Below are 23766 nucleotides of genomic sequence, written 5' to 3' on the forward strand. Positions count from 1 at the left end.
GGCACTGAGCAACATGACAAAAGGCTTTGGGAGGATCTGAGCAGAGCAGAAATAAAGCTTTCCTGTGCTGAGGATAATTGTGCGCTGAACTAGCTAGGGAGCAAGAGCTACACAGCTACTCTGGGAGGTAACTGTTGGTCATCTGTTGGCTTTCTAGTCTGTGAGCAGAAAATGCAGCTATTTGCACCTGGAGAGTAAATGAGTGCCAAAGAGCCAGAGGATTAAGTGCTGAGTACAATTTCCAAAGGTACCTTGTGTCTGTCCAAATGTAATTGTGTGTGATGAGTGGGTACAAAATGGCCTAGAGAAAAAAATTAAAATCAGGTTTTTATATTTCCTTTTGAGTTTCCCCTTTCCTCTTGGGTGGGGAGAGATGTATTTTGCTTTCTTATAGAGATGTATGCTTAGATATGCTGGTGGGAGACAGGGATTTGGCTCCCACTGCACTGGCTGTGGTCCAGTGTGAGTGATATTTGTTATCTGGGATGTCAGTAAAACAGCAGTGAAGAGAGATGCCGCTGACTCAGTTGTACTGTGGCTTATTAACCAAGTTCTGACTAAGCCTGCGAAATTTTTTGGGTTTTTGGTTAACCCCCACTGGACAAGGCAAGGCTGAGCTGAAGATGACACATCTTTCTAACAGTGTTGTGATGAACCTTGCAGGATGGGTGCTTGTGTTCCCCTTGGCCATGGATGGTGGTACAAAGACACTAACATCGATTTAACGCTCCCAGGGGCTCTTGGTTACCTAGGAAGAGCACAGGGAGGTGGTTTTCCCTGTGTTCTTCTGCCCCAGCTGCTGATGTAAGTTCAGTCTTGAGACTGAATTTGATCTAGTTGGAGAAGCCTGTTTCTTAAAGAGCTGCCTGATGAGACTAGATGTGCCAAACAGATGATTAGCGGGCAGAGCGGCAGTGCGATCCCTTTCATGCCAGCCTTTTTGCTGTGTGCCTTCTGTCCTCTGAAGCCAATTCTCCCTCTGCCTTTGCTTTGCCAAGTACTCGTAACGGTGACTGGCTGCATGCTGTGATCACTGCTGCCTTGGGAACTTGGCTGCTCCCACACAGCCAGCGCTGAGTAACTGGGCTCCTACCACTCTTAATGTAGGAGTAATTTTTGGTTTGTGATGCTGAGACTGCTGGGCTTTATGGGCTATGAAGGGTCTGTGAAAGGGGACTAAGAAAAGCATGGTTCTTGTCATCAGGTTAAAACATACTGTGTGGGGTCTGCATTGCCATGGGAGATCTCTCAGGAGCTTACAGGCTGAAAGAGGTTGATAATTGCAGATCTCATTTAACAGAGAAAGGAAAATGTATCCCACACCTCCTGCTTCTACTGACATTGTCCTGGGCTAGCGCAGTGCCAACACCTTGCACCCATTAAGGATAGGGCAAAGCAAAGAGGCAGGGGGTTTCCACAGCCCCACATAAGGAGCCAGAGCCGGTCTCCTGGTCTTCCTGCACTGCCTTGGAAGAGAGTGGCTTTGTCAGGGAGCAACCTGGGGCATGAACTTGCCTGTTCCTGCTGCCTTCTCCCTGGCTGCTCCAGCTGCTTTGGTTGCCCGTCCTGGGTTTCGCATGTTCGTTCTGTGTTGCATGTTGCAGCTGGTGGTTGCTGGTGCTGAGGCAGGAGTCCTGGGGTGGCTCGAGCATGTTCCTGCAGTGGTCTGGAGCTCAGGCAAAAGACTTCTCCACACCCCTACGATGTCCATGTGGCAGTAGCCCTGGGGTGGGAGGGAACTGCTGGACCCAGTGTGACCTTTTGAAAGGCACCAGTTTTCTCCACTGCAGAGAGCTGGGCAGCCACTGCCCTGAGGACATGCTGCACTGTGAGCCCCACCAGCCTTCCTGCCTCCATGGGCAGGGTCTGCCCACGCTCCTCCCTCGGGGCCTGTCATTTCCCCTCCATCAGCTCCCCCGGGGCCCCACAGATGTTGTATCTTCACTTGTCAAATCTCCATCCAGCTCTGATCTGCGTCTGCGCTACACTCTGACGTTTGAGGCATCTTCTTCCTCAATCCTGGGCGAGGAAGCTTCTACTTCCCTGCCACATGCTGTTGAAGGACACAGTCATGTCTGCAGTCATGCTTCCAGGTGGTCATGAAGATGCTGAGCTGCACATGTTAAGCCAGGAGGGAGCTCTTCCACAGGGGACAGTGGTCGGCAGAGAGGTGAGATCAGTGGTCCAAGGTGCTTCTTTCTCACATGCAGAAATGCATCTCACACGTGCACACTAACCCTCACGAGTGTGCACACCCACGCAGAGCCTACCCGGATCAAGCAGCCACAGGCTGTGGGGGTGTTTCGAAGTGTTTATGACTCGAGCTCAAGAACACATTGTTAAAGTAAGGCTCTGCGTTTTGTTGTTATTGCTGACTTTCAAGTGAAATGGGCAGAGACGTGCAGAGTGCTGTCCTACCTGCTGAGAGCGTAAATGGAACAAAAGCTGCCGCAAAACCTTACAGCTGGGAGAAATGCCTTTGTTATTTTAGAAACAGAACTGCTGTGCAAACAAGATGTTGTATGAGTAAGTGCTCCTTAGTGGTGGTGCAAGCCTAATGCTTCAGCTATCCCTGTGGGACAAGGTTGCTCTGCAATTTGAAATAAAAGGGACCTGACTCTTGCTGTGAGGTATAAAAGGCAGAAAGTAAACTCGGACCAGAAGCTGTGAGGCACAAGCAGGCTGCTGAGCTTACCTGGCATGGGGAAGGCAGGCACTCTGCTCCCCTGGGTGTGTGGGAAGAAACCGGGCCCTCCAGCCTGATGGGCACAGCGGTGTTGGTGCTTTTTCCATGGCACGGGCTGTGGAGGAGTTATTGCTAATCACTACATAAGGGAAATGCGCTTGGTGCCTTCTGGAATGCTGCTTTCTGGGATTGTGCCTGTGTGTTTGGAAGCTGCTCCCTTTTACCATTAAAATGAAGGTCTGTCACCCCTCGAGGGTGGCTGTCAGCTCGACTGGTGCCAGCGGCACAGCAAGCTATGTCCAGCCCAAACAGGCAGGGGAACCAGCAGGTTGCCCCCTCACCCCATGAGCGATGAGGGCAAGTGGGAATTTGAGGCGTTCCCTGACTTGATTTCCCTGTTACCCAACTGTCTGGGTGACCCTGCAGTCTGTCTCTCAGCCCAGTCTCTTGCACAGCTGCCCCATGCCAAGTGTTCATCCCTCCTCATTCTCAGCTCTTCTGCAGAGCTCTTGCTGGAGGAGCTTGCAGCCTTTTACAGCCATGTCTGGACCAGGCCTGTTGCCTGGGATGGCCGTCCGTGCTGTGCGAGCAGTGGAGCCTTCTGTATCTTTCCAGAAAGGGCTGTGTATTTTTTGGGTGCAGGACAGCAATCCACCTGCTGCACTCTGAGCTGTGCTGGAGCTGCTCGGTGATCAGGAAAGCTGAAACGTGGTGTACACCAGGAACCCGAGATGCTGACAAGCCCTGAGCATCATCCAAGGCAGGCTGTGCTGAAGTGGGAGGTCAGCCCTGGTCTCCAGGCATCTATGCTGCAACCCCACCACTGCTCCTCTGATCCCAACCGAACAGCCTCTAGCAATGGTGTAGTACTAGGAGAGCTGAGCTGCGGCCAAGGCTATGTGCTGCTTCAGCCAAGTGGAAAGCTGCCCCCCGATCGTCTGTCTGCTTTCTACGTGGTCTCACCCTGTATGCTGCAGGATACCCCTGGTCTTGTGTGGTGCAGAGGTGTATCACGCTAAACAGAAAGCTCAGTTCAGGGCTGGGAAGAGATCAGTGCAGTAGGTTGCCCCTGGGAACTTGCCAGGTACTTGAGGCTTGGTACGGTATTTACTAAAGCTAACCACATCCAAATAAAATAGTGGCTTTGCCATCAGTCCTTTTCCTGTGTGCTGAAACGTTCCTTGTGTTTTCCCTGTTGATCTGTAGAAATCCCCTGGGCTCCAGCCTTTGCAGTCTCTCTTCTCAGACTCCCTCTGTTACAGGTCACTAATCACTAATGCAATGTGTACTTTTTAATATTAAAGAACTTGAACCACTGGATTGTAGGTCAATAGAATAGGAAAGGACGTTAGACCCGCTCAGCAGATAGCACAGTGTCTGGCATTAGATATATATCACGTTTGTTAGCAGCCTGTAATCTTATGCAAACGTGCCTGTGAGGAGAATCAAGGTGAAATGCCAGGATGTGGCCCTGGTGACAAGACAAGCCTAAGACAAGCAGATGAGGCAGATGTCCACTGAGCAGCTTTTGCCTTGGGGCCTTGGCTGGTGGAGGAACAGATGTGGGCTGGTGGGGTGTGGCGAGGAAAGTGGCTCGAAGCGCTGTGCAAGAGACCTCGAAGGTTTATGAAGAATAGGAAACGCCGCTGAGCAGGACCTCAGGAGCCGGGCTGCTGCCTGCAGGCAGATTGCGCGTAGGAAGCTCTGTGCCCTGATCCACCAAGATTTCCAGCAGATGGGGAAGGACTCCACAACACCCCAAATGCCGTGACCACCTTGCTTGTGAATATCAGGTGGAGTGATGTCCAGGCAAAGGACAGGTATATGCATGGTGGGTGGGTTGTGTGAGGTCTTATGACATGACTGAGGGTTTAGATGGGCTTTAGAGAACCCAGCGGATGAGACGAGCAGTGCTAAAGGTTAGCTGCCAGCCAGAGGTACGTATCATTTCTCAGGTGGGCTTGTTCCCTGGTGTCTCGGCTGCAGGAGAATCCAGGACTGACGCTCTGCAGAAAGATTTGCTATGCTGTTGGGGGCATTCCCTACCAGATGACAGGCAATGCCCTTGGGTTTTTCCTCCAGATCTTCCTGTTGGATGTTGTGCAGGTGAGTGGCCACGTGAGATGGGGTTATCTGCAAAGGGGCTTAGCATAAGCTCAGCAGACTGGGGGAAGCATAGGGTTTGGTGGGTGGCCAAAGCCCTTGGAAATGCTCGTCAGAATTACATTCAAACTGGATGAAAATTGCATGATGTAAATATTGTTGGTGGGTGTGTAGGAGATGTTTCTGGGCCACTTTCAATGCTTGGAGTGGTCTCCAGGGGATGCAGATGAAACATTGGCTAGCATGACCTGCATCATGCATCATGCTGACTGCTCGCAGCTTTTCATCAGGACTTCTTTCCCTTTCGAGCTGTGGTTTCCATTTCCCCCCCAGCTGGAGCCATTCCATGCCTCTTTGATCATTTTCCTTGGAAGAGCTTGGGATGCAGTTACTGACCCTGCTATTGGCTTCTTAGTCAGCAAGAGCCCAAGGAGAAAATATGGCAAGCTGATCCCATGGTGAGTGTCCGGGCTGGAGCCTCAGGAGGGCTTTTGGGCTCAAATTCCTTGACTGCTAGCATAAGGAGGCAGCTGGGAACACCTCACCAGGAGTTTAATGTGGTTGTGGCTTAGAGAGTTATGAAACCTTAACGTCACAAGGACACTGAAGATAACATAACTTAGAGTGGGGTCCATATGTCATTGTGGTGAAAGAGGAGGAATGTATAGCAAACTTGTACGCTTGCTGTTTCTCTGGGACCTCAAGTTTTCGAGGTCATGGGGTTCAGTGCCCTGAGAGTCCTGTGTGGTGGCATGTGCAGAGTTTGGTAGTCAGCTGTGCTAGCAGATCATGAAACCACAGAATGGTCAGGGTTGGAAGGGACCTCTGGAGATCATCTAGTCCAAGCCCCTGCTAAAGCAGGTTGTCCTTGAATAGTGTCCAGGCAGGTTTTGAATGTCTCCAGGAAAGGAGGCTCCGCAACCTCTCTAGGCAGCCTGTTCCAGTGCTATGTCACTCTCACAGTAGAAAGTTTTTCCTCATCTTCAGATGGAAGTTGCTGTGCTGCTGTTTGTGCCCATTGCCCCTTGTCCTGTCAGTTAGCATGACTGAAAAGAGCCTGGCCCCATCCTCTTGGCAGGATCTCCTCTAGGCTCTAACCACAGGCAGAACTTGCACATAGAGAGTGCAGCCCCCGAGGTTCTGCTGCAAGACAAGGCCTTCAAGTAGTTAAGCAAGAGAGTAAGAAATGCTGGACAACTTTGACATTACTTTTTCTCTGTGTTTGCGTTTAGCCCTCCCAACCTGACTTGATGGCCGCTCACTGTGCAAAGCTGCTTCCTCTTGCAGATCCTGATTATGCAGTAGCTGGGCTGTGGTTTGGAAGCTGGGGAAGAGGCTGCGCTACATAGTTCAGCTTGTGCAATGAGAAGTATTACCAGCTTATCTGAGGTTAACATCTGACCAGCTCTGCTTCCTCCCCAGGATCGCATGCTCCATGCCGTTCGGGGTGCTCTGCTACTGCATGATGTGGTTCACCCTCTCAGATGCCACCCCCACCTCCCTGAAATTCCTGTGGTACCTGTTCATGTACAGCTTCTTCCAGACTTGCATGACTGTAAGGAACATGATGCCTGGGGCTGTCTTACATGCCATCTTACGCTGCACGGTCAGCTGGGGAGTCCCAGCCTCCCCAGGAAGGGACCTGGAGCAGAGCCTTGGAGAGCTCTAGATGGGGAGTAGTGAGGGGTGCAGGATGGTGCAGGCCATCCCTGCTGGGGTGGTGAGGTGGAGCGGTGTATTTTAATGCTGAGGATTTGGCTGGGCTGCCTGTATGTGATGACGTGAACTTCTCCATCACTGGTTTGTGGGAACAGAGCGGGTGAAAAGCCACGAGTGCAGGGGGGACACAAAAGGCAGCATTACCTGCTGTGTGTAGGGACGAGGCAGGTCATGACCAGCAAACCAGGGAAGCAGCAGTGTTTGAACTGTGCTCTTCCTAGTGCCATCATGTGCCATACTCTTCCCTGACAATGTTCCTGGGAGGAACCCAGAGAGACCGTGACTCAGCCACTGCCTACAGTAAGTGTCTGTGCCCCTCCAACCCTGGTCTGCCTGCATTCCTCGGAGACCCTCCCCAAAGGAGAGGTGAATAAGTTCTGGCTTTGAACAGGCTGCAGAGTGGATGGGGTAAACCAGGGATATGAAACCAGTCATTTTCTGCAAAGAATTTATCTGCAGAAACATTTCTTAGATCTATATCATCCCTAGGGGACTCAAGAGCCAGATTTATTGGTTCCAAACTTTAGAGCATTTACTGCTGGAGCCAAGAGGAAAAAATCAGAGCAGGGAGAAACAACAGGTCTCCTCTTCTGGGACAGCTCTGGATGTTGGTGCCTCCATCCCATTTCCAGAGCTGGTCTTTTACCCTGAGGGATATGTCCCATCAGTGAGGAAGTGGGACTGAGGTTTCCCTCCTCATCGTCCTGACAGGAATGGGGTTTGAGGTGTTCAGCACACTCCTTGGATCAGGAATCCAGGGGCAGATTGTGGGCAGCTACCATGCCCGCATGATGAATGACTGTTACGTGCCAAACGAGACCCTGCCCAACACCAGCACCCACCACCTCACAGACTCGCTGGAGAACACAGTAAGGGCTGCCCCGGCTGCCCCTCTGCTCCTCCTGCAAGCTCTGGGGTGGGCACCGCTGGCTGTGCTGCCAGCTCTGTGGGGGTACCCGCATTGTCACTGGGCACTGTCTCTCATTTTCCAGCGTAGGGCCTATGTATTTGCATCCCTGGTCCTGGGCTCGATCTATTGCCTGTCCTGTCTGATTCTCATCTTTGGAGTCAGGGAACAGCCTGGTAAGTTCCATTTAGATGCAGTTTGGAGGGTGCGTGGTGGCAGCGGATGGTGAGGATGGGGTTGTCGAGGAAGGTGCAAGGCAGAGGGAGCTGGGCTTCTATGGGGGGATGGCTCTCTGGGTGTGGGGCTCAGAAACACAACACAGACTTGGATACTGAGATCCTCCTCGGTTTGTGCTGGGAGCTGTGGGCCTGGGACAGGGTCTGCAGCACACTGCTTCACACTGAGCAGGCCTCGCCAACACAGCCTGCAGAGCCACACAGGCCAGCCCGAGCATGCAGCATGAAAAGGCAAAATCCTGCCTGTAGCTGACACCGTGGCTGTTGTCTCTGCACCAAGATATCAGACCCCAGTAGCTCCCCACCCCTTGTGCCTCCCATCCTGTGCGTTTTCTCTGGCAGCTCCAGTGCCAGCCCTGCTATTTCTCCTCCCAGGGCCCCTCAACCCCCTGGGGAAGGCTGAGCTGTCCTTTGTCAGCTGCCTGAAGATGATTGTGGGACACAAGCCCTACACCCAGCTGCTGTGTGGCTTCCTCTTTGCATCCCTGGCCTTTCAGGTAGAAGACCTGCCATGGCAGGCAGAGAACTTGGAGGATAAAGATGTCCAGGCAAGTTTTCCAGACAGAGAACTCGGGACCCCCAGCCATGAACGTCTCTGTATTGCCTTCCCAGATCACACAGGGGATCTTTGCCTTCTTCTGTACTCATGCCGCAGGGCTAGCTGGGAAGTTCCAGCATTTAGTGATTATCATGTTGGTAAGTGAGCCCCAGGCAGACCTTCCTGGTGGAGAAGTTGATCCCTGGGTCGCCTCAGCCCCTGAGCATGGGCAGCTCAGCCTTGTGGAGTCATGTCCTGCTGTTTCTTGCCCATCAGCAAGGCTGTCACCCAGGCAGAGACTGGCAGTCCTGGGGGCACTGCTGAGACCCCTTTGGTTCTCTCCTCAGGTCACAGCTTCCCTCTCTATTCCCTTTTGGCAGTGGTTTTTGGGGAGATTTGGAAAGAAAACAGCAGCATCACTAGGTCTGGCGGTGAGTTGGCCCACGGTTGTGGACTGAGAAGCCCTGCGGGGGGACAGCCTTGCCCCAGCTGCTCATGGTGTCTGTGGAGAAGAGCTGGCTGGTGGCTAAGGGTGGCCCTGAGCACATTGTCCTCTGCACTGCAGGTGACCAGGTGTTAAGTCAGTAGCTGATGGCAGCTCTGCAGTTCCTTGTGTCTGGCTGCTGCTGGTGTCAGGGGCCTGGGCTTTGCAGAGCTTTGCGTTAAGGTGCAGGGAGGCTGAGGGACCAACTCTGGGACAAGGGGTAAATTATACGTTGCCTGCAGCATCACCCAAGCAAGGGCTCACACTGTGAGACTCTGTGGCTGCAGATTTGGTGAGCAGCGTGTGATCAGATGTTGTATCAATGCACCAGTCTCATGTGCACACGCAAGCATCATCCTGTGGCCTCTGTCCTGCTCCAGGATCTTGCATGCTTGATGCAAGTGATCCAAGTTCTGCCAGCCAGTTCCATGAGAGGCATGGGGAGGGAAGGAAGGGCTGTGTGCCATGCTTGGCACTGGCCAGGAAACAGCCTGCTCATCAGACACATGTCTGGCTGCTGCCTGGCTTTGCAGGTCAGCAAGGAAATGCCATTTAACTTTTTTGCAGAATTAGGTCCTCAAATCCCATTGAGGAGCTATCTCCAGATGCCTTCCTCACAGACATGGGGTGCAGCCACAGCAGATTCAGCTTTCCAGTTCAACCACTTGCCTCCATTGCCCCCCATAACCATCCCTTCTTTATTCATGAGGAAGGTTTTCTTGCCAGTGTCAGCCTGCCCAGGGCCTCTCCATGCTGCACTGCACAGGGGACAGAAGCAGTTCTGTTTGTGAAATGTGTGGGGAAGTGGGGAGCACGGCCTTTGATTGGGCAGACGAGTGCAAACTGCCTGTGAGCAGCAGAAAGGGCCCATGTGTGCTTTTGTTTTTTCCTTTTCCTCTCACTGTGCAGCTGATCATCCCAGCCCTGGTAGCCATCACCCAGGTGACACACAACTTCCTGGCCTTCATCTTCTTGGTGATCGTGGCAGGCTGCAGCATGGCTGTGCTCTACCTTTTACCATGGTGAGCAGCGGCACCTCAAGCCACTTGTCAGGTGGAGAGGAGGGGAAGGTTATAGGGAAAGCACCACCCATGAGGTGCCGAGGCTGCCTGTTTGCTCAATACAGCAGCTTTTGAGCTGCAGAGGGACACATGGAGGTGGGAGTGGGAAGGCGCATGGATGTAATGCATGGTCCCCCAGCAGCATCGCTCAGTCTGCATTCGGGCTCAGCAACAGGACACCCATCATTGTGCAAGGTGCTGTTTGTCTTCCCTTCTTCTGAAGCAGCCGCTGCACCCTCTCTGTAAGATGCTCTCTGCCTTGTTTACCTACGGCAGAGGACAGACACAAAATGGTCTCTAGAGTGGGGTTCTGCAAGGGGTTTCTGTCTGTCTCTGCTGCTTCAAGAGGCCTGGAAGCAGCTAGAGCTGAGCTCAGCTGGTGTGGGTATCACCAACACATCTGTGGGGCTGTCTGTCCCCAGGTCCATGCTGCCAGATACTGTGGATGACTTCATGCTGAGGAACCCCAGCTACCTCAACCTGGAAGCTCTCTTCTACTCGTTTTATGTCTTCTTCAACAAGTTTGCAGGTGGCCTTGCTGTGGGGATATCGATACTGAGTTTACAGTAAGGCCCAAACACTACCTCCCCTATTTTGTCGTCCCAGCACAAGCACTTTCCACTGCTGTTTTCTAGAGCCTTGATAGGAGATGCTGGAATGAGTCACAGGGGTATCCAAATTTGTCTTTCCAACATTTTCTGGGAGTAAGAGGAGCAGAAAGGAGTGGGAAATTCCCCAAAACTGGACCTCCAATGCCAGGCTCTAGAGGAAAGTGATGGAGGTGTCTGCTTGCCTTTCTGCAGTGACCGGTTGGGGCTGGGGGAAGGAAAACTGTTCTCCTCTTTAGTTTTGCAGGTTACCATGCTGAAAAGTGCATGTACAACCCCTCCATCGTCTTCATCCTGCAGCTTCTCATGGCCCCAGTCCCAATAAGCCTGCTGCTCATTGCCATAATCATCTTCTGCCTCCATCCCATCAATGAGGAGAGGAGGAAGCAGATGAGAAGAGAGATGGAGGAAATGGGGTAAATATAAGCTCCCTGAAGCCAGGTCACCTAGCATTAATCTGGGTGTCTGCCTTGGTCCTTGCCCAACACAGAAATGTTGTACAGGGCAGGGACTCTGTGTGTCCAGTCCAGCACCCCGTCCCTGGGCTATGATCCTTTCAAGGGGTGCATTTCTTAAAGGGCTTCGGGGTATTTTGGAGACCACTCCAGATTTCATGAGTGCTTGTGTTCCTTTTGACAGACATCAGGTACAGCGTGGCAGCGGAGAATAAACCCAGGGCTGAAGTGGGTGAGTTCATTGGGAAGGACACGGATTTGCTGCCCTGTCAGGATGTGCTGCTGTCAGGGAAAGTCACCGCTTCCTGTTGTTTCCTGTTCCCTGTCCCAAAGGCCTGTTTTGCATCCTGACCCGTTCCCTCTCCTGGCTGGCAGGCACGGGATGGGGAGGGGGTCCTGCTGCAGCTCCAGCCCTGCCACCTCATCAGAGCTGCTTTCTCCAGGGTTTGGCAGGTCACGACAGAGCTGGGCAAGGGAGATCTGTGCTGTCCTGGGAGACACTGCAGTGCCAGAGAGGAAGGAACCCTGCCAGCCCCAGAGCAGTGCTCACACACACTGGGGTGCAGAGGTGTCACATAACCTTGTGGGAAAGCATGCACAAAGAACACAGAGATTATTTTTGAGAGGACCAGGTTTTAGGGAAAATACTGCAAAGATAGTGCACATCTTTGTGCTTAGACTGCCCTTTCACAGGGAAAGGTTTAGAGTTTCTTTGAATAAGGGTGAAGTTCAAGCCAGCAGTGTTTTAAAGCATGTGCAGTGACAATGACACCTGGTAGCAGGGTAGCGGAAGCCAGCTCTGTCCATCTACCTTGGCCTTGTTAGCTGAGTCGCTACTGGGAAACCAGGAGCTTCCTGGTGCAAGAGACTGTGGGAATGGGCTGCACTGCCTCAGGTCAGGCAGCTGGGGGGGGGGTGTCTGGCAGCTTGTCCTGGTTTTTGGTTGGGAGGTTATATCAGAAGTGTCAAATGAATGTCAAGAGATGAGTTGCTTTTAAATTGTAGCCCATAGCTAGAGCATCTTGCAAGAGCTGCTCAGCACCCCCACATCTCTCCTGGCAACAGTGAGGGGGCAGTGGGGGGAAGAAGAGAAATCAGCCATCTCGTGGCTGGTAGCACTGAGCTGTGTTCAGCCTTGTGCAGAAGCAGAGCAATGAGGCTGGTTATTTTTAGGGCTAGAGCTGTATCTGACCGTTGGTTGACCTTGCAGTTCTCCACTCTGGTGCACACTGGCAGGATCTGAGCAAATTGCTCCCCAGTTGTGTGCTGAATTAATTTGAAGCCTTAAGTCTTGTGGCGCAACCTTGCCATCGGTGAGGGAGATGGTGTTTTTGCGCTGTGTCAGGGTACCTGCAGGAGCGTCACAACAGCCCAGATTCAGAACAATTTCACAGCAGCACAAAGAGCCTCCTCCCATCGTGCCCCCTCCCCCCTGTTGTCCCTGTCACCCATCCCCACCTTTTTTTTTCCTTTCTTTTTTTGTTGTTTTGTTTTCTGGAGTGTGAAGGATGTTCCTTGGGATCACCTGACTAAACCCATGGTCAGGTGTGTTGGGATGCACTGCCCTCTGCCACGTTCCTTTCAGCCTTGCTGCCTCTGGATTTACAAACAAGCAAATGCCTTTGAGCACTGAGGAAACGCTCTGATTGTTGAGCGTTTAAAGTCTTGCAGAAGCATGAATTACGAATCATAGAATTGTTTAGGTTGGGAAAGACCTTTAAGATCATGGAGTCCAACTGTTAACCCAGGGCACTGCCAAGTCCACCACTAAACCATGTCCCTAAGTGCCACATCTACACGTCTTTTTAATACCTCCAGGGATCTAGTCTCCACCACTTCCCTGTGCAGCCTGATCCAGAGCTTGACAACTTGACAAACCTTCTCTTCAAAGGCACACACACTCCTTGGAACAGAGGAGTGGGCTTGATCTGGAGCTCCCAACCTGCGGCACGGGCTGTGAACAGGCCACGGGCCACTGCAGAGCAGGACAGACCCCATGCAGAGCAGGGAGCTGCTGATGGCGTGCGTGGTGCCTGCCAGCCCCACAGCTGCCTGGGGTGGTGCTTCTGTGTAGCAAATAATGTCCCATTTATTTTTTACAGTATTAAATCTGAATGGTCATGCTTTTCATTCTTGGTATTTCTTGTGAGTTCTGCCAGCAGATGGTCCAGAGGGCAGGGAGTGGTTTGGGCAGAATTCACTTGTTTTCAAGCCTTTGTGCGTTCTCCAGAGTTTAGAGACCAGAATCTGACCTGAACCTTTCCTGGGTCTCGATCAGCTGGACACTGAGCAGTGAGGGGTGGTCAGACCTGGTTGGGCCCCTTGCCCCTGTTGAAGTACTGGCTGTTGCAGCGACCTTGCTTACTGGTAAGATGAGCAGGTTATGTCAAGGAGTAGAAAAACCCCAAGAAAACACCCCACCCAGGGCGAGAGCTGCAGTGCCTGACTTGTGCAAGCGTGCCTGCACTGGCATGGCAAGGGCTTTAGCGTGGGCATACACAGAGCAGTATTTTCCCCTTTCAGATCCTTGTTTGTTACTGCCTCTTGCAGGGAGAGCAGGCCCAGCTCTTCTCCGAGATGGCATTAATCGGGAGGGATGAGAACGTGCCCCTTTTTCTTCCCTGCTATTTTTCATCTTGACTCTGGGCCTCGCACATCTGCCACGCTGACGGGAAGTCAGGGACCACAGGCACCATCTGTGTGTTTCTGCTTTAACATAAAAAATAATGCTATGGCATCAAGCTAGAAGAAAAAAAAAACCCACCCTTGGTATTTCAGTATTTAAAAGATGCAAGCAAGGCATAGAAGCAATTAAAGCTTGTTTCATCCCATTATCTGTTATTTTAAGAGTTTCCTCCTCTTGTGTCCCATTTTAATGCACTTGCTGAGAATACTGGCTTTTTATTAGTCTCTTGGCTGTCCTTGGAACTTCTCTGTTCCCTTGTGGACACTCAAGTTCATCTCCTTGAAGTAAGGAAATAGGACGCTTTGAGGCAAAAATCCTGTGCCTGGAGTGATTTTGGGTTTTTTTTTTTGACCAAAAAAAGACAATAGTTCCAGCTGTTCCCAGAAGAAAGTCCTTTTGCGTGTGGGATTGTTCAAACCTGCGTGTCTTCTGCTGAACCTGTCCCCGTGATGGGGGGCTGGCGCTGACCCCCCAGCCTTGCGCATGAGGAGCAGCACGAATATAGATGTGTACATCAGCACGAATATAGAATATAGACATCAGCACATCGGCGGCTCCCCGGCGGCTCTCGCTGCGTGTGCCCAACGCTCCCGGTTCCGGCACAGCGCCTGCCTCGGGGGCTGTGGAAACCCTGAGGGCTCCTGGCTGGGGCCTGCGGCCGGCGCCGGCACCTCGGCCTTGCCGGGGAGCACCGCGCTGGCAGCCTTGGGCCCGCGCCGGGCCACGCACCCGCGGCCGGGCGGGCTCCCCGCGGCCGGCCCGCCCCGCTCCCAGCGCCTGGAATGGCGGATGGGTGGGCAGAGCCTGCCAGGACCCCAGCCCGGGGGGGTCCCGCACCGCCGGCTCCCGCGTTTCCCCGGCAACGGCGCGGTGCCAAGATGGCGGCCGGGGCCGGGCAGGAAGGAGGCGGGGGGGGGGGGGAGCGCGGAAGATGGCGGCCGCCGGGGGTGGGGCCCGTCTAGGCGGCGGGCGGGCGGGCTCTATGGCGGCGCGGCGGCCGAGGCTGCGCACACGTGGCCCCTCCTCCCTCGGGCTGCGGGCGCTGCGGGTGCGCGAGCGGCACCGGCACCGGCATGGGCGTGCATGTGGAGACCATCGCCCCCGGCGACGGTGAGCCGCGGCGTGCCTTCCCTTCTCCCTCCCCTCCCCGCCGGACCGGTGCCGGTGGCGGGTCCCGGTGCCGGGTCCCCCCGGTGCCGGTGGTCTGACGGTGTGTGTCTCCCCGCAGGGCGGACGTTCCCCAAGCGCGGCCAGACCTGCGTGGTGCACTACACGGGTGAGTGCCGCCCGCCGCGGGGCCTGCAGGGCGGGGCGGCCCCGCCGCCACCGGGGCACGGCAGGGCAGGGCAGGGCCGGGCGGCCGCGGCCCGGACCGGTGACCGAGGGGCGCGGCGGAGGAGCGGGGTCTGCCCCCCACCCCCCGCCTGTCTGCCGGCATCCCGGGCCCGGCCCGTGTGGGCGGCCCGGCGCTCCACAGGGGTCCGGCTCGCCCCGGGGGCGCTTTGCCGGGGCGGGGGGGGGGTGGCCGGGCCCCGGGGCGGGGGTATGGCGGGGGAGCGGGTCCCTGTGGTCCCCGCCTGTCCCGCTGCCCCGTCTATGGAGGGGCCTTTTCCACTCACCCCCAGCCCGTTTTTTGGGGGTGCCCGGGGGGCACGCAGGGTCGCGTACCCAGCGGCTCCCGGGGGGGTCCCAGGGCAGCAGAGACCGGCGGGGCGAGCCGAGCCCCCCCCCCCCGCTGGGTGCTCCCGTGGGACCCCCACCGTCCCCCCCAACTTGGGGGCTCGCTGTGTCAGAGCGGGGTCCCCTCTGCCAGAGACCGTTGCGGGTGGGGTGGGGGGCAGCCCCCTCCCCAACACCATCCCTGCAGCCCCAGCCCCTTCTCCCCCGTGGGGTGGCAGCCGGGGTGCCCGTGGGGTAGAGCTGGACCCACAGCACGCCCCGGGCCGGTTTTGGGGCTGGGGGAGCGTGGGGCAGGGGGGCCTGGCACGGGCAACGCGGGGGCTGTTCGGGTGTGGGATTCCCACGAGGGGCTGCCACGAGGGCTGGGGAGGGCCCTGCTCCCCACGGTGCCCTCTGCGAGCTCTCGCGGGGGGAGAGAGGAACCGACGGTGGGACCCCCCAGAAATGCTTCGGAGGTCACGCCGGGGGTCCCTCTCCCCTTCAGCCCACCCCTCGAGCAGCTCCGGCTCACCGCGGTGGCCACTCTGCAGCAGGGTGAAAACATCGACCCGTTTGTGGCTGTGCTGCTCTAGCTGGCTCCCCTGCCGCCCTCCCCGCGCTGGGGGGCTGGGGGTGCCCCTCTCTGCAGAGCGGGACCCCGGGCAGCGCTGCCCGCCGTGGGGCTGGGGGGCATCCAGCCCACCGCCGCCCCTGTCCCCCCTGTCTGGAGGGAGAGGAAGCAGCCCGGTCTCCCCGGCCACCCTGTTTCCTCCGCCGCTGGAAGAACAAAGAGCGGTTGGCAGGCAGTCAAGTGGCTCCCGGTGGGCCAGCCCCGCTGCCTGCCAGCCCTCCCGGCTCCCGGCGCCCGCTCTCCCTTCCCGCAGCGCTGCCGGAGCTCTGCCGTCCTCCCCGGCCCTGGCAGAGCCGCTTGCGGGTCACCAGCATCCCAGCCCCATGTCCCGGTGCTTCTGGCAAAGTGCTGCATGGTGACTTGCTCCTGACAGATCCTCCCCAGCAGCAGCGATCCGCTGTGCGTGGGAGCGGTTCTCTAATTTCCTTTTTCTTTTTTGTTTGTTATTATTGTCTCCTTTTGTCCTTTATTCCACCCCCACCCCCCCACCCCAGTTCCCTCTGCAGGCAGCTTCGGGCCCCCCTGCCTCAGCAGGCAGCAGAAATCAAACACCTTCAGTCCCTGACACCGTTTTTGTGGCTGAACACTGCCTGCGCCGGCAGCGTGGTGCTGGGCTCTTGAGAAACGTTAGAAACCCCTGATTCCCCGGCCCCTTTACGGTGCCCACGGGTCCCGGATCACCATCGGGGACGTTGGCAGAGCACAGCACGGGAGGTGCCACGCTCCGAGGCTCCTTCCAGAGCCCTGCGGTGGCTCCGTCCCCAGCTGCCCTTTGCGCCCAGGCAGAAACCTGCCGGCACTGGGGAGATCCAGCCTGTGGTGTGCGGCGAGCCAGCTCTCCCTGCGCTGGGCTATGGATATGCGTTCAGTTAAAAACAATTTTGGAAAAAAACCCGGTGACCCAAGGGGAAGGGAGTGCGGGGAGCCAGCTCGGCTGGCCATCCTGCGGCTGCTGCTGTTTCTGCCTGTGCCCAAGCCTCTGCTCCGTGGGCCTTGGCCCCACTGACAGCAGCTGTTTCATCCCAGGGCAAGGGACAGACAGACAGATGGCCCCGGTGCGGGCGTGCAGCACTGGGGAAGGAAGTAGAGTGGAGCATCCTCTGGGCCACCTCCTTGGGAGATGTGGGTTGCTCCTGCTGGGATTGCGGAGGTGGAGGCATGGGTGGGAGCTGGGGGAATGGGGCTCCTTTCCCCTTCTTCAGTCCGGGGTCTCTGCTCCTTGTGGAAGATGGTGCCTGCAGCCCCGGGGGGAGCCAGGGGAGTGCTGCCGGAGAGCTTGCGCAGCGGGGTGTCCGAAACAGCCTTTGATATGAAATCTGCTACAAAGGGCTCTTAAAAAAACTAAATGAAGGATAAAGTTCCCCAGTGTGTTCGGGACTGCTCGCAGCAATTGGCAGGGGGCAGGAGGGCTGCACAGGAGCACGTCAGTGGGGAGGAAGGTGTGGGTTGAGGCCCGGTAGACCTGACCCCCCTGGGTCTGGCTGCTGGGATGGGAGCCAGGACAAGGTGGGATGCTGTGCTGGCTTGGCTGGGGCTCCCGTGATGACCCAGAGAGCTGCTGGGGCTGGGTGTTGTGCTCCCCAGGAGCAGGCTGGGGGTGAAGAGAGTTGGTGCAAGGGTGAGCTGCTGTCTGAGTGCACGGGGGGGCTGCGGAGAGGGTGGGGAGACCATGGCCACCCCACTGTGCTTGTGGAGGGGAAATGGGGGGGCCGTGGTCATGTTGGGGAGCACCGGGATGGGAGTGAGCCTGGCTTGGCTTGGCCGAGCAGCTTGGCCTGAGTGGCAGAGCACGCCCAGCGTGTTGTGTCTCGGAGGGGAGGTGAGCTGGAAGTAGGGAATGGAAGCGCTGGGAGGGATACTAGAGAAAACTGGCTTTCTCCAGCAGGATAGCCGCAGAGGGGACCACCATCCCTCCCCAGCACCTCTGTGTTGCTGTGCAGGCTGGATGCAGCCTTGGTGCTGGCAATTTCTGCTGTCTGCACAGTACCTGGTGTGGTGGGGCTCTCCCCACTGCGCCTGGGTGCTGCCGCTTGCACAGCAGCAGTGAACGCTCTGTGGTTGTGAGGTGTTTCCTACCGAGCTGTGCAGCTGCCGACTGGGGGATTTGGGGTAGCTCAGCACCTTCTGAAGCACCCCCTTCCCTGCCTGCCCCAGGGGTCCTCTCTCCTGCCAGGCCACCGCGAACGGTGGGCAGAGCCCCCTCCTGCATCCAGCTGCGGGTGGTGATGGGCTGCGTGGTGGGAAGCGCCGGTGCGGGCAGCTCAGGCCCTGGGATCTGAAGCACCTGGCAGAGGCTGCTGGTGGAGGCAGGATTTAACCTCAGCTGGGCAGCCCCGTCCTGACGCGGGGAGTTGGAGTGTGCGGGGTATCCCAGGGTTTTTGGGAAGGGTTTCCCATCCTGTCCCTTCCTCGAGCTGGAGCAGAGGTGCCTGCCCCACTGCTCCAGTCTCTTGCTTCCTTTCCTTGGGAAACTGGCTCCGTGCAGGAGCCCCTGGGCAGTGGCCGTGCCAAGGACTGGCATCCTGGGGCAGAGGGGATGGAGGGGGTGCAGGTGGGGCTCCACACCCCCTCAGCGGAACCCAGACCTGCAGGTTTATCTCAGGGGCTGCCTCTGCCTGCCTGCTCCAGCGCTGCTCTGCCGCCTCTGCCCGCCCAGGGGGACGGGAGCCAAGGCGCACGCTGCAGCTGGCGTCTCCTGGCTGCTGCCTGCCAAGTGTGGCAGAGACCTGGCAGGGCTGCGCTGCTGCCTGTCCAGAGCCCCCCGCTCCGTCCCGCGGCTGCTGCAGCCCCGGCCGCAGGGCTCCGTGCTCTTCCTCACTGTGCTTCCCCCAGACCCCCCTGGTGTTCATATAGCCCAGCTGAGATCTCTGCAGGGGTCAGATCTTTCAGGGTGGGGCAGTGGGTCTCTGTAAAGAGACCCACCTCCATGGGCTCTGCCCTTGCGGGGCTGGTGGTGACAAGCCAGGAGCGCTGCCAGGGCTGTGATGAACCAGGATGTGCCAGGGGCTGGTTGCTGCTCCTGGAGCTCTGGCAGGGCAGCTGCTTTTGCCAGAGGATGCTTTGCCTCTCCTAGCTTTAAGATCTCGTTATCTCCTTGCTTTGGGATGGCAGGGATGAGGAAATGGTTGCTCATACTTGTCCAGGGCTGGAGAAATCTCCCGGGAGCCTCGCGGGCAGAGGAGGTGCCTGAGATGAGGATGCTGCCTCCAAAGCATTGGAGCCTCTTTGTTTTCCCCGACGATGTGATGGAGGGAGTGTGGCAGCCCCATGCCGCGGAGCAGGGAAAAGCTCCTGTGTGTGACACTCACCATCCTGGGCCAGGGGCAGCCTCAGCGATCGATCCCCCTGGGTCGCTGCAACCAGCTTAGTCCATTAATCCCTCTCTCCTGCAGCCAGGGTGCTGCCAGCTCCAAAACACTTCCCACAAGGCTGGATTCGGACAGGTGATCTGCGTGGCAGAGGTGGGCAGTGCCACCCACTCTTGTGCGAGGTCTGCAGCATCTCCTGTGCCACTGGTGATGCCTTTACATTCCCCTCGCTGGGGCATTAAATGGGATGCACTTCCGCAGGCTGTGGATGCCCCACCAGCATCCCACAGGTCCCGATTTGCCATGACAAGCAGAGGGGTTGTGCTGCGTGGCCCCCGCGGTTTTTCTGCTGTGGGTGCCTGGGGAGAAGGGTGGCAGGCTCCCTTCCATCCTTCTGCAGCCTCCCCGGCTTGTTGCAGCGCCTGAGGGCTCGGAGCTGAGCTCAGGGTCAGCTCGGGCCACAGCCAAGCGGCACTGCCTGTGCCAGCCGGTATAGCCTGCCCTGGGTCCCTGCTGCCAGCATCCCCGCCGGGCGGGAGGAAGGCCAGCGGACGGGAGCAGGGAGCAGTGCCAGACGTGGCTGGAAGCAGGTTCAGCGACAAGAGGTTTATCCTGGAAGGAAGAAATGAGAAAACTCCAGATTTACTATTCCAAAGTCCATGGCTACACTGTGACCAGCTGAGCTGATGCTTGAAGCCCTGGAGACGGGATTTTTGCTTTCTGTGAAATTAAAAGCTTAATTCCACTCCCTGAGAGAAAGGTGGGCTGCCGGCCCCCACCCCCTGCATCTTCCTACAGCCCGGGTGTTTCGGTGCTTGTTGCCCCTGCACAGGTGATGTATTTTTTTCCCATTCTCTTATTTCCGTTCAGCATCTCAAGTTACCGTGGCTGCGTGCCATTTGCTCTGGTCGCGGTGCGAGCTGGGGAGCGATGTCCTGTCCCAGCTTTTGCACAGATGCTTTTTCTCTTGCCTGTGGACAGTGCCCTAGTGAAGGGAAGTCACTGTGTCCCATGCATTGCTGGGTGAGGTTGGTTTTTCAAGACTACAGAGCAGTTTCCAGCCAGGAAAACAGGTTTTTGGACTGTTTTGGGAAGTGAAGAAGTGAGAAGTATTTGGAGGAGGGTTTTAATATTGCTTTTATTGTACAGGGCAGTGACTGTGTTAATGCAGAGCTGGAGCTGCCTTATAGGAGCAGCAGCTCTGCTGGCCAGTTGAGTTGCTGCTCCTGTAAGGCATCTCTGGCTCCAAGATTCCCCAAGAAGGTCAGGCAGGGAGCAAGGGAGGGGAGGAAATTCCTGCCTTGCTCGTGTTGGGGAGTTATATTTAGCCCTGGGGATATCGGCCTCGCTCAGCCCTCCCCGTGCTGGGGGAAGGAGGGGTGCTCGGGGCAGATGTGCCCAGCACTTGGTGCTGCCTCTCCCTGTCGTCGTTCCTGGGTACAGGAGTCATTTGGCTGTGGATCAGTGGGACACAGCTGGGCATGGGGAGGGCTGGAGGCTGGTGGCAGCTGAGATAGAGCACCAGAGCTCTGGATTTTTTGGGTGCCTGACGATGGAAGCCTGCCCATGGCAAGGGGCGTGTTTGCTGGCCGGATGGGAAGCGCCTGGCCTGATCCTGCTGCCTGCAAAACGGCTAACAGTGGTGCTGTGAGGCGGGGAAGGTGTTTTTTCCCTGCTTCCATCTGCTCCTCTCATCTGTGCTTGATCCCAGCCCAGAGGAGCGCTGCTCTCTGGGTCAAAGCAGCCAGGAGCAATCCTGTCCTGCGCCAGGGCTGCTGCTGCCAGGGTGGATGGTACCCTTGGGGTGCTGGTGGGGGTTTTCCCTTCCAGGCCACCCCGTGCAGGTGTTCCTGTGGGGGAAAGGCTGAGCTGAGAAGCATCTTTGACTCAGGGCCCTGTGAGCTGTCCCGGGGTGACGGTCACCTGCTCAGGCTGCCAGGTCACAGCCTGTTTCACGCCGTCATGTGTGCATCTGTCCCTGTGTCACCATCATCTCCCTCCCTCTCTCCCCAGGTATGCTGGAAGATGGGAAGAAGTTTGATTCCTCCCGCGACAGGAACAAGCCATTCAAGTTTGTGATGGGCAAGCAGGAGGTGATCCGCGGCTGGGAGGAAGGAGTCGCTCAGGTGCCCGTTGCTCCTCCGCCTCGTAGTCTGCCTCACAGGGCTGCGCAGAGCCGCGCGCCTGGGGAGCTGCAGCGTGGGCAGGAATCGCTGTGTGCAGCTCGTTCTCTTATTTTTTATTTTTTTTTATTTTATTCCCCTGTGTTTTCCACCCCTCCGCCCCCTCGGCGCTGGGAGGTGTGGGTGTGAATATCACCTTCTGCGTTGCCACCTGCCAGATGGCAGGAATGGAGCAGGGCCGGGCCCCAGGAACACCTACGGCACGTCGGTGACTCAGCGGTGACATTTCCCTACTGAGTCAGCTCTGAAGGAGCGCGGCGGGGAGCGCTGGGGCCTCCCGCACCGAGTGGAGACAGCTCCTGGGCTGCGAAGCCCACGCAGAGGGAGGGCTGGTGGGCACGGCACAGCACCGGCTCCTGCACGCATGGCTGCGTGGGGACACATGGCTGTGTGGGGACGCAGGGCAGCGCGGCACAAGGGTGCCAGTGGCTGTAGGGAATGCCAGGCCATTCCCTGCCTTCCCTGGTGTGACAGACATCTCAAGCACTGCTCCTTTTCCAGCCCGTGCTGCCTGCCCTTCTGATGTTCTTCCCATTCCTCTTCTGTCCCCTCCGGTTTGTCCGGCCTGGGTCCTTGCTCTTGCCCAGTGTGGGGAGAGGAGTGAGGACAGATCTGTGTCCCTCTTGCTGTCACTCATCTGGCAGTGCCCATCTCCTGACATCCCTTTATTTCTGTCCCTGTCCCCAGATGAGCGTTGGTCAGCGGGCAAAGATGACCATCTCCCCAGATTACGCCTATGGCTCTACTGGCCACCCAGGGATCATCCCACCAAACGCCACTCTAATTTTTGATGTGGAGCTCATGAAATTGGAATGACCTACTCCCGCACCCTGTCCTTGGGTAAGGAGGGGCAGCTGCCGGCAGGGAGTGTTGTGGCCTGGGGGCAACTCGAGACCCCCGTCCTTTGTTTCGGGCTGCTGTGGGTGGAGGTGATGGCAGTGGGGGGTATGAGAAGGAGGGGGTAGGTTTATGGCTGTGGGTAGAAGTTGCTTTCAGGAGGCTGGTGAGATGGGGGTCGCTCTGGTGGTATGGGCAAAGCTCCCAGCCTGGCAGAGTGGGTTCGTGCCATGGAGGCATTGCGAGGCTGGTTGACCGTGCCCTGGGTTCCTTGCATGGTGTTGCTGCATGGCGGGTCTCGCCTGCCTGCTCCCCCTCGTGCTTCTCTTGCTGCTGGTGTGTGGGTCCTGCAGCGTGGGCAGGATGGGGCTGTGCTTCCCCCCTGTAACCGGGGCTTGGCTCCCGCTTTGGGCGAGTGGTGCGGTTTGTGTGGAGCCTGCCCGCCCATGCCCACGCTCCCTCTGCCGGGTTTCCTCCGCGGGCGGGCGGGCAGCTTTGTGACGCTGCCTTTCCTCTCCCAGCAGGTTTGGCACATGGAGGAATCCAGAATCTCAGCTTCAAGAAGAGTGCACATGACTTTGTACGGAGCTTTTCCTGATAGTCCACTACACTCATTGTATAACCTTACACCTTGATTGAATGCCTTTGGTCACTAAGCTTTGCGTCTGACTCTTCCTCCTTGTATCGTGTTTTTATGTCTTTTTAAACTATACGCCATAAACCTCAAATCTTTTTTGGGTCAAGTTCTTAATCTTATTTTTGTTCCAGGTGTAGACTGCGTTTTGCCCGTAGCACGCAGGTGGGCCACTCTTAGATAGGAGTCATTTGAACAAAAGGAAACCTGTTAGTTACTTGTTTTGGTGCAGATCTCTATGGTGTTTTCAAACCAGAAATTGCTGCTGCTGCAAAAGCCATAGCAGAGTGAGGCTGTCGAGGCTGAACGGATGCGGAGAGCAAAGTAGCGCTAGGATTGTGTGTAGGTATCTGCCTGGATCCGGGGCAGCGGGGGAGCAGCGTGTCCTTTCCCTGCTTCCAGGGAGGGCGCAGCATCGCTGCTGGCACCATGGGTTTGCTCCTGGGAAGGGGGTCTGCTCTGCTCCTGCTTCACTGCCATCTCACGGTGGACCTTCCTTCCCACCCCGCTTTTGGATTTATGGAGAAGGGTTTCCACCAGAGCTCCACCACACCCTGAAAATTCAGTAGCGTACATTGAGCTTTCTTTAAAGGAAAAGGAGAACAGCAGGCAAAGGGAAGGTGCTGTCTGCAGGGGAGGTGGTGGGGCTGGTTTTTTCAGCTCAAAGAAAACGCCCCTGTCCCCTCTCTCCCGCCCTGGAAAGGAAACATCAGGCCCCAATTGTCCCTGGTCTGAGCACACCTGATCGTTCTCTCCTGACACCTGATGCTGGTCATCGCCGCTTGTCTGGCCTCATATGATGCATAGCTTCCCCTGCTGCTGTCCTATCTGCCCCCCCCCCCACCCCGCCTAGTGATTTGGTAAGAGAAATTGCCGCCGTTCACTTCTTCTCCACCGCATAAAGGTATCAAGTTTTATTATTGCAATAAAAATGCTTTATGCTGGCTTTTCTCAACCCTGTGTCTTGGAGGTTTTTCCCTCGCCTGTCTGTTGCTCAGCACAGCGGGTGCCAGGCCAGGCTCGCGGGGTGC

General features: G+C 56.7%; 2 protein-coding genes across 20 annotated transcripts; both read left to right on the plus strand.

Moving 5' to 3' along the window:
* The first annotated feature begins 1914 nt into the window (after nt 1–1914).
* LOC308070422 (sodium-dependent lysophosphatidylcholine symporter 1-like) lies at nt 1915–13628 on the plus strand. 17 transcript variants are annotated; one of them, XR_013930736.1, is made up of 15 exons: nt 1915–2170; nt 4673–4792; nt 5123–5247; nt 6212–6344; nt 6730–6808; nt 7220–7377; nt 7501–7591; nt 7994–8148; nt 8264–8620; nt 9583–9695; nt 10157–10300; nt 10582–10758; nt 10982–11029; nt 13028–13164; nt 13348–13628. XR_013930736.1 is itself a non-coding variant. In XM_080404307.1 (14 exons), exons 1-13 carry the CDS (start codon nt 2051–2053, stop codon nt 11010–11012), a joined length of 1803 nt encoding a protein of 600 aa, XP_080260433.1. In that variant the 5' UTR covers nt 1915–2050; the 3' UTR covers nt 11013–11029; nt 13348–13628. The 17 variants fall into 17 exon arrangements, 16 of the variants coding, with proteins under 16 accessions (XP_080260433.1, XP_080260432.1, XP_080260430.1 ...); XM_080404307.1 differs by lacking the exon at nt 13028–13164; XM_080404306.1 differs by lacking the exon at nt 13348–13628 and having other exon boundaries at nt 13028–13337.
* A 323-nt stretch (nt 13629–13951) lies between these two features.
* Nucleotides 13952–23690, plus strand: FKBP1A (FKBP prolyl isomerase 1A). 3 transcript variants are annotated; one of them, XM_080404365.1, is made up of 5 exons: nt 14455–14593; nt 14712–14759; nt 21095–21207; nt 21952–22104; nt 22623–23690. In XM_080404365.1, exons 1-4 carry the CDS (start codon nt 14557–14559, stop codon nt 22078–22080), a joined length of 327 nt encoding a protein of 108 aa, XP_080260491.1. In that variant the 5' UTR covers nt 14455–14556; the 3' UTR covers nt 22081–22104; nt 22623–23690. The 3 variants fall into 3 exon arrangements, with proteins under 3 accessions (XP_080260490.1, XP_080260491.1, XP_080260489.1); XM_080404363.1 differs by having other exon boundaries at nt 14542–14593; nt 22626–23690; XM_080404364.1 differs by lacking the exon at nt 22623–23690 and having other exon boundaries at nt 13952–14593; nt 21952–22091.
* Nucleotides 23691–23766: the final 76 nt, after the last annotated feature.

Source organism: Falco punctatus (assembly GCF_963210335.1).
Source record: "Falco punctatus genome assembly, chromosome: 10".
NCBI classification, from domain to species: domain Eukaryota; kingdom Metazoa; phylum Chordata; class Aves; order Falconiformes; family Falconidae; genus Falco; species Falco punctatus.

Excerpts from the sequence above, each read along its gene's own strand:
- LOC308070422 (XM_080404307.1), top strand. The coding sequence starts at position 2,051 with ATGCTGTTGAAGGACACAGTCATGTCTGCAGTCATGCTTCCAGGTGGT. Across the intron at positions 2,171-4,672 it reads GGACAGTGGTCGGCAGAGAG|GAGAATCCAGGACTGACGCT; the intron begins GTGAGATCAGTG and ends TCTCGGCTGCAG. Across the intron at positions 5,248-6,211 it reads TATGGCAAGCTGATCCCATG|GATCGCATGCTCCATGCCGT; the intron begins GTGAGTGTCCGG and ends CTTCCTCCCCAG.
- FKBP1A (XM_080404364.1), top strand. The coding sequence starts at position 13,967 with ATGAGGAGCAGCACGAATATAGATGTGTACATCAGCACGAATATAGAA. Across the intron at positions 14,594-14,711 it reads GACCATCGCCCCCGGCGACG|GGCGGACGTTCCCCAAGCGC; the intron begins GTGAGCCGCGGC and ends GTCTCCCCGCAG. Across the intron at positions 14,760-21,094 it reads CTGCGTGGTGCACTACACGG|GTATGCTGGAAGATGGGAAG; the intron begins GTGAGTGCCGCC and ends CTCTCTCCCCAG.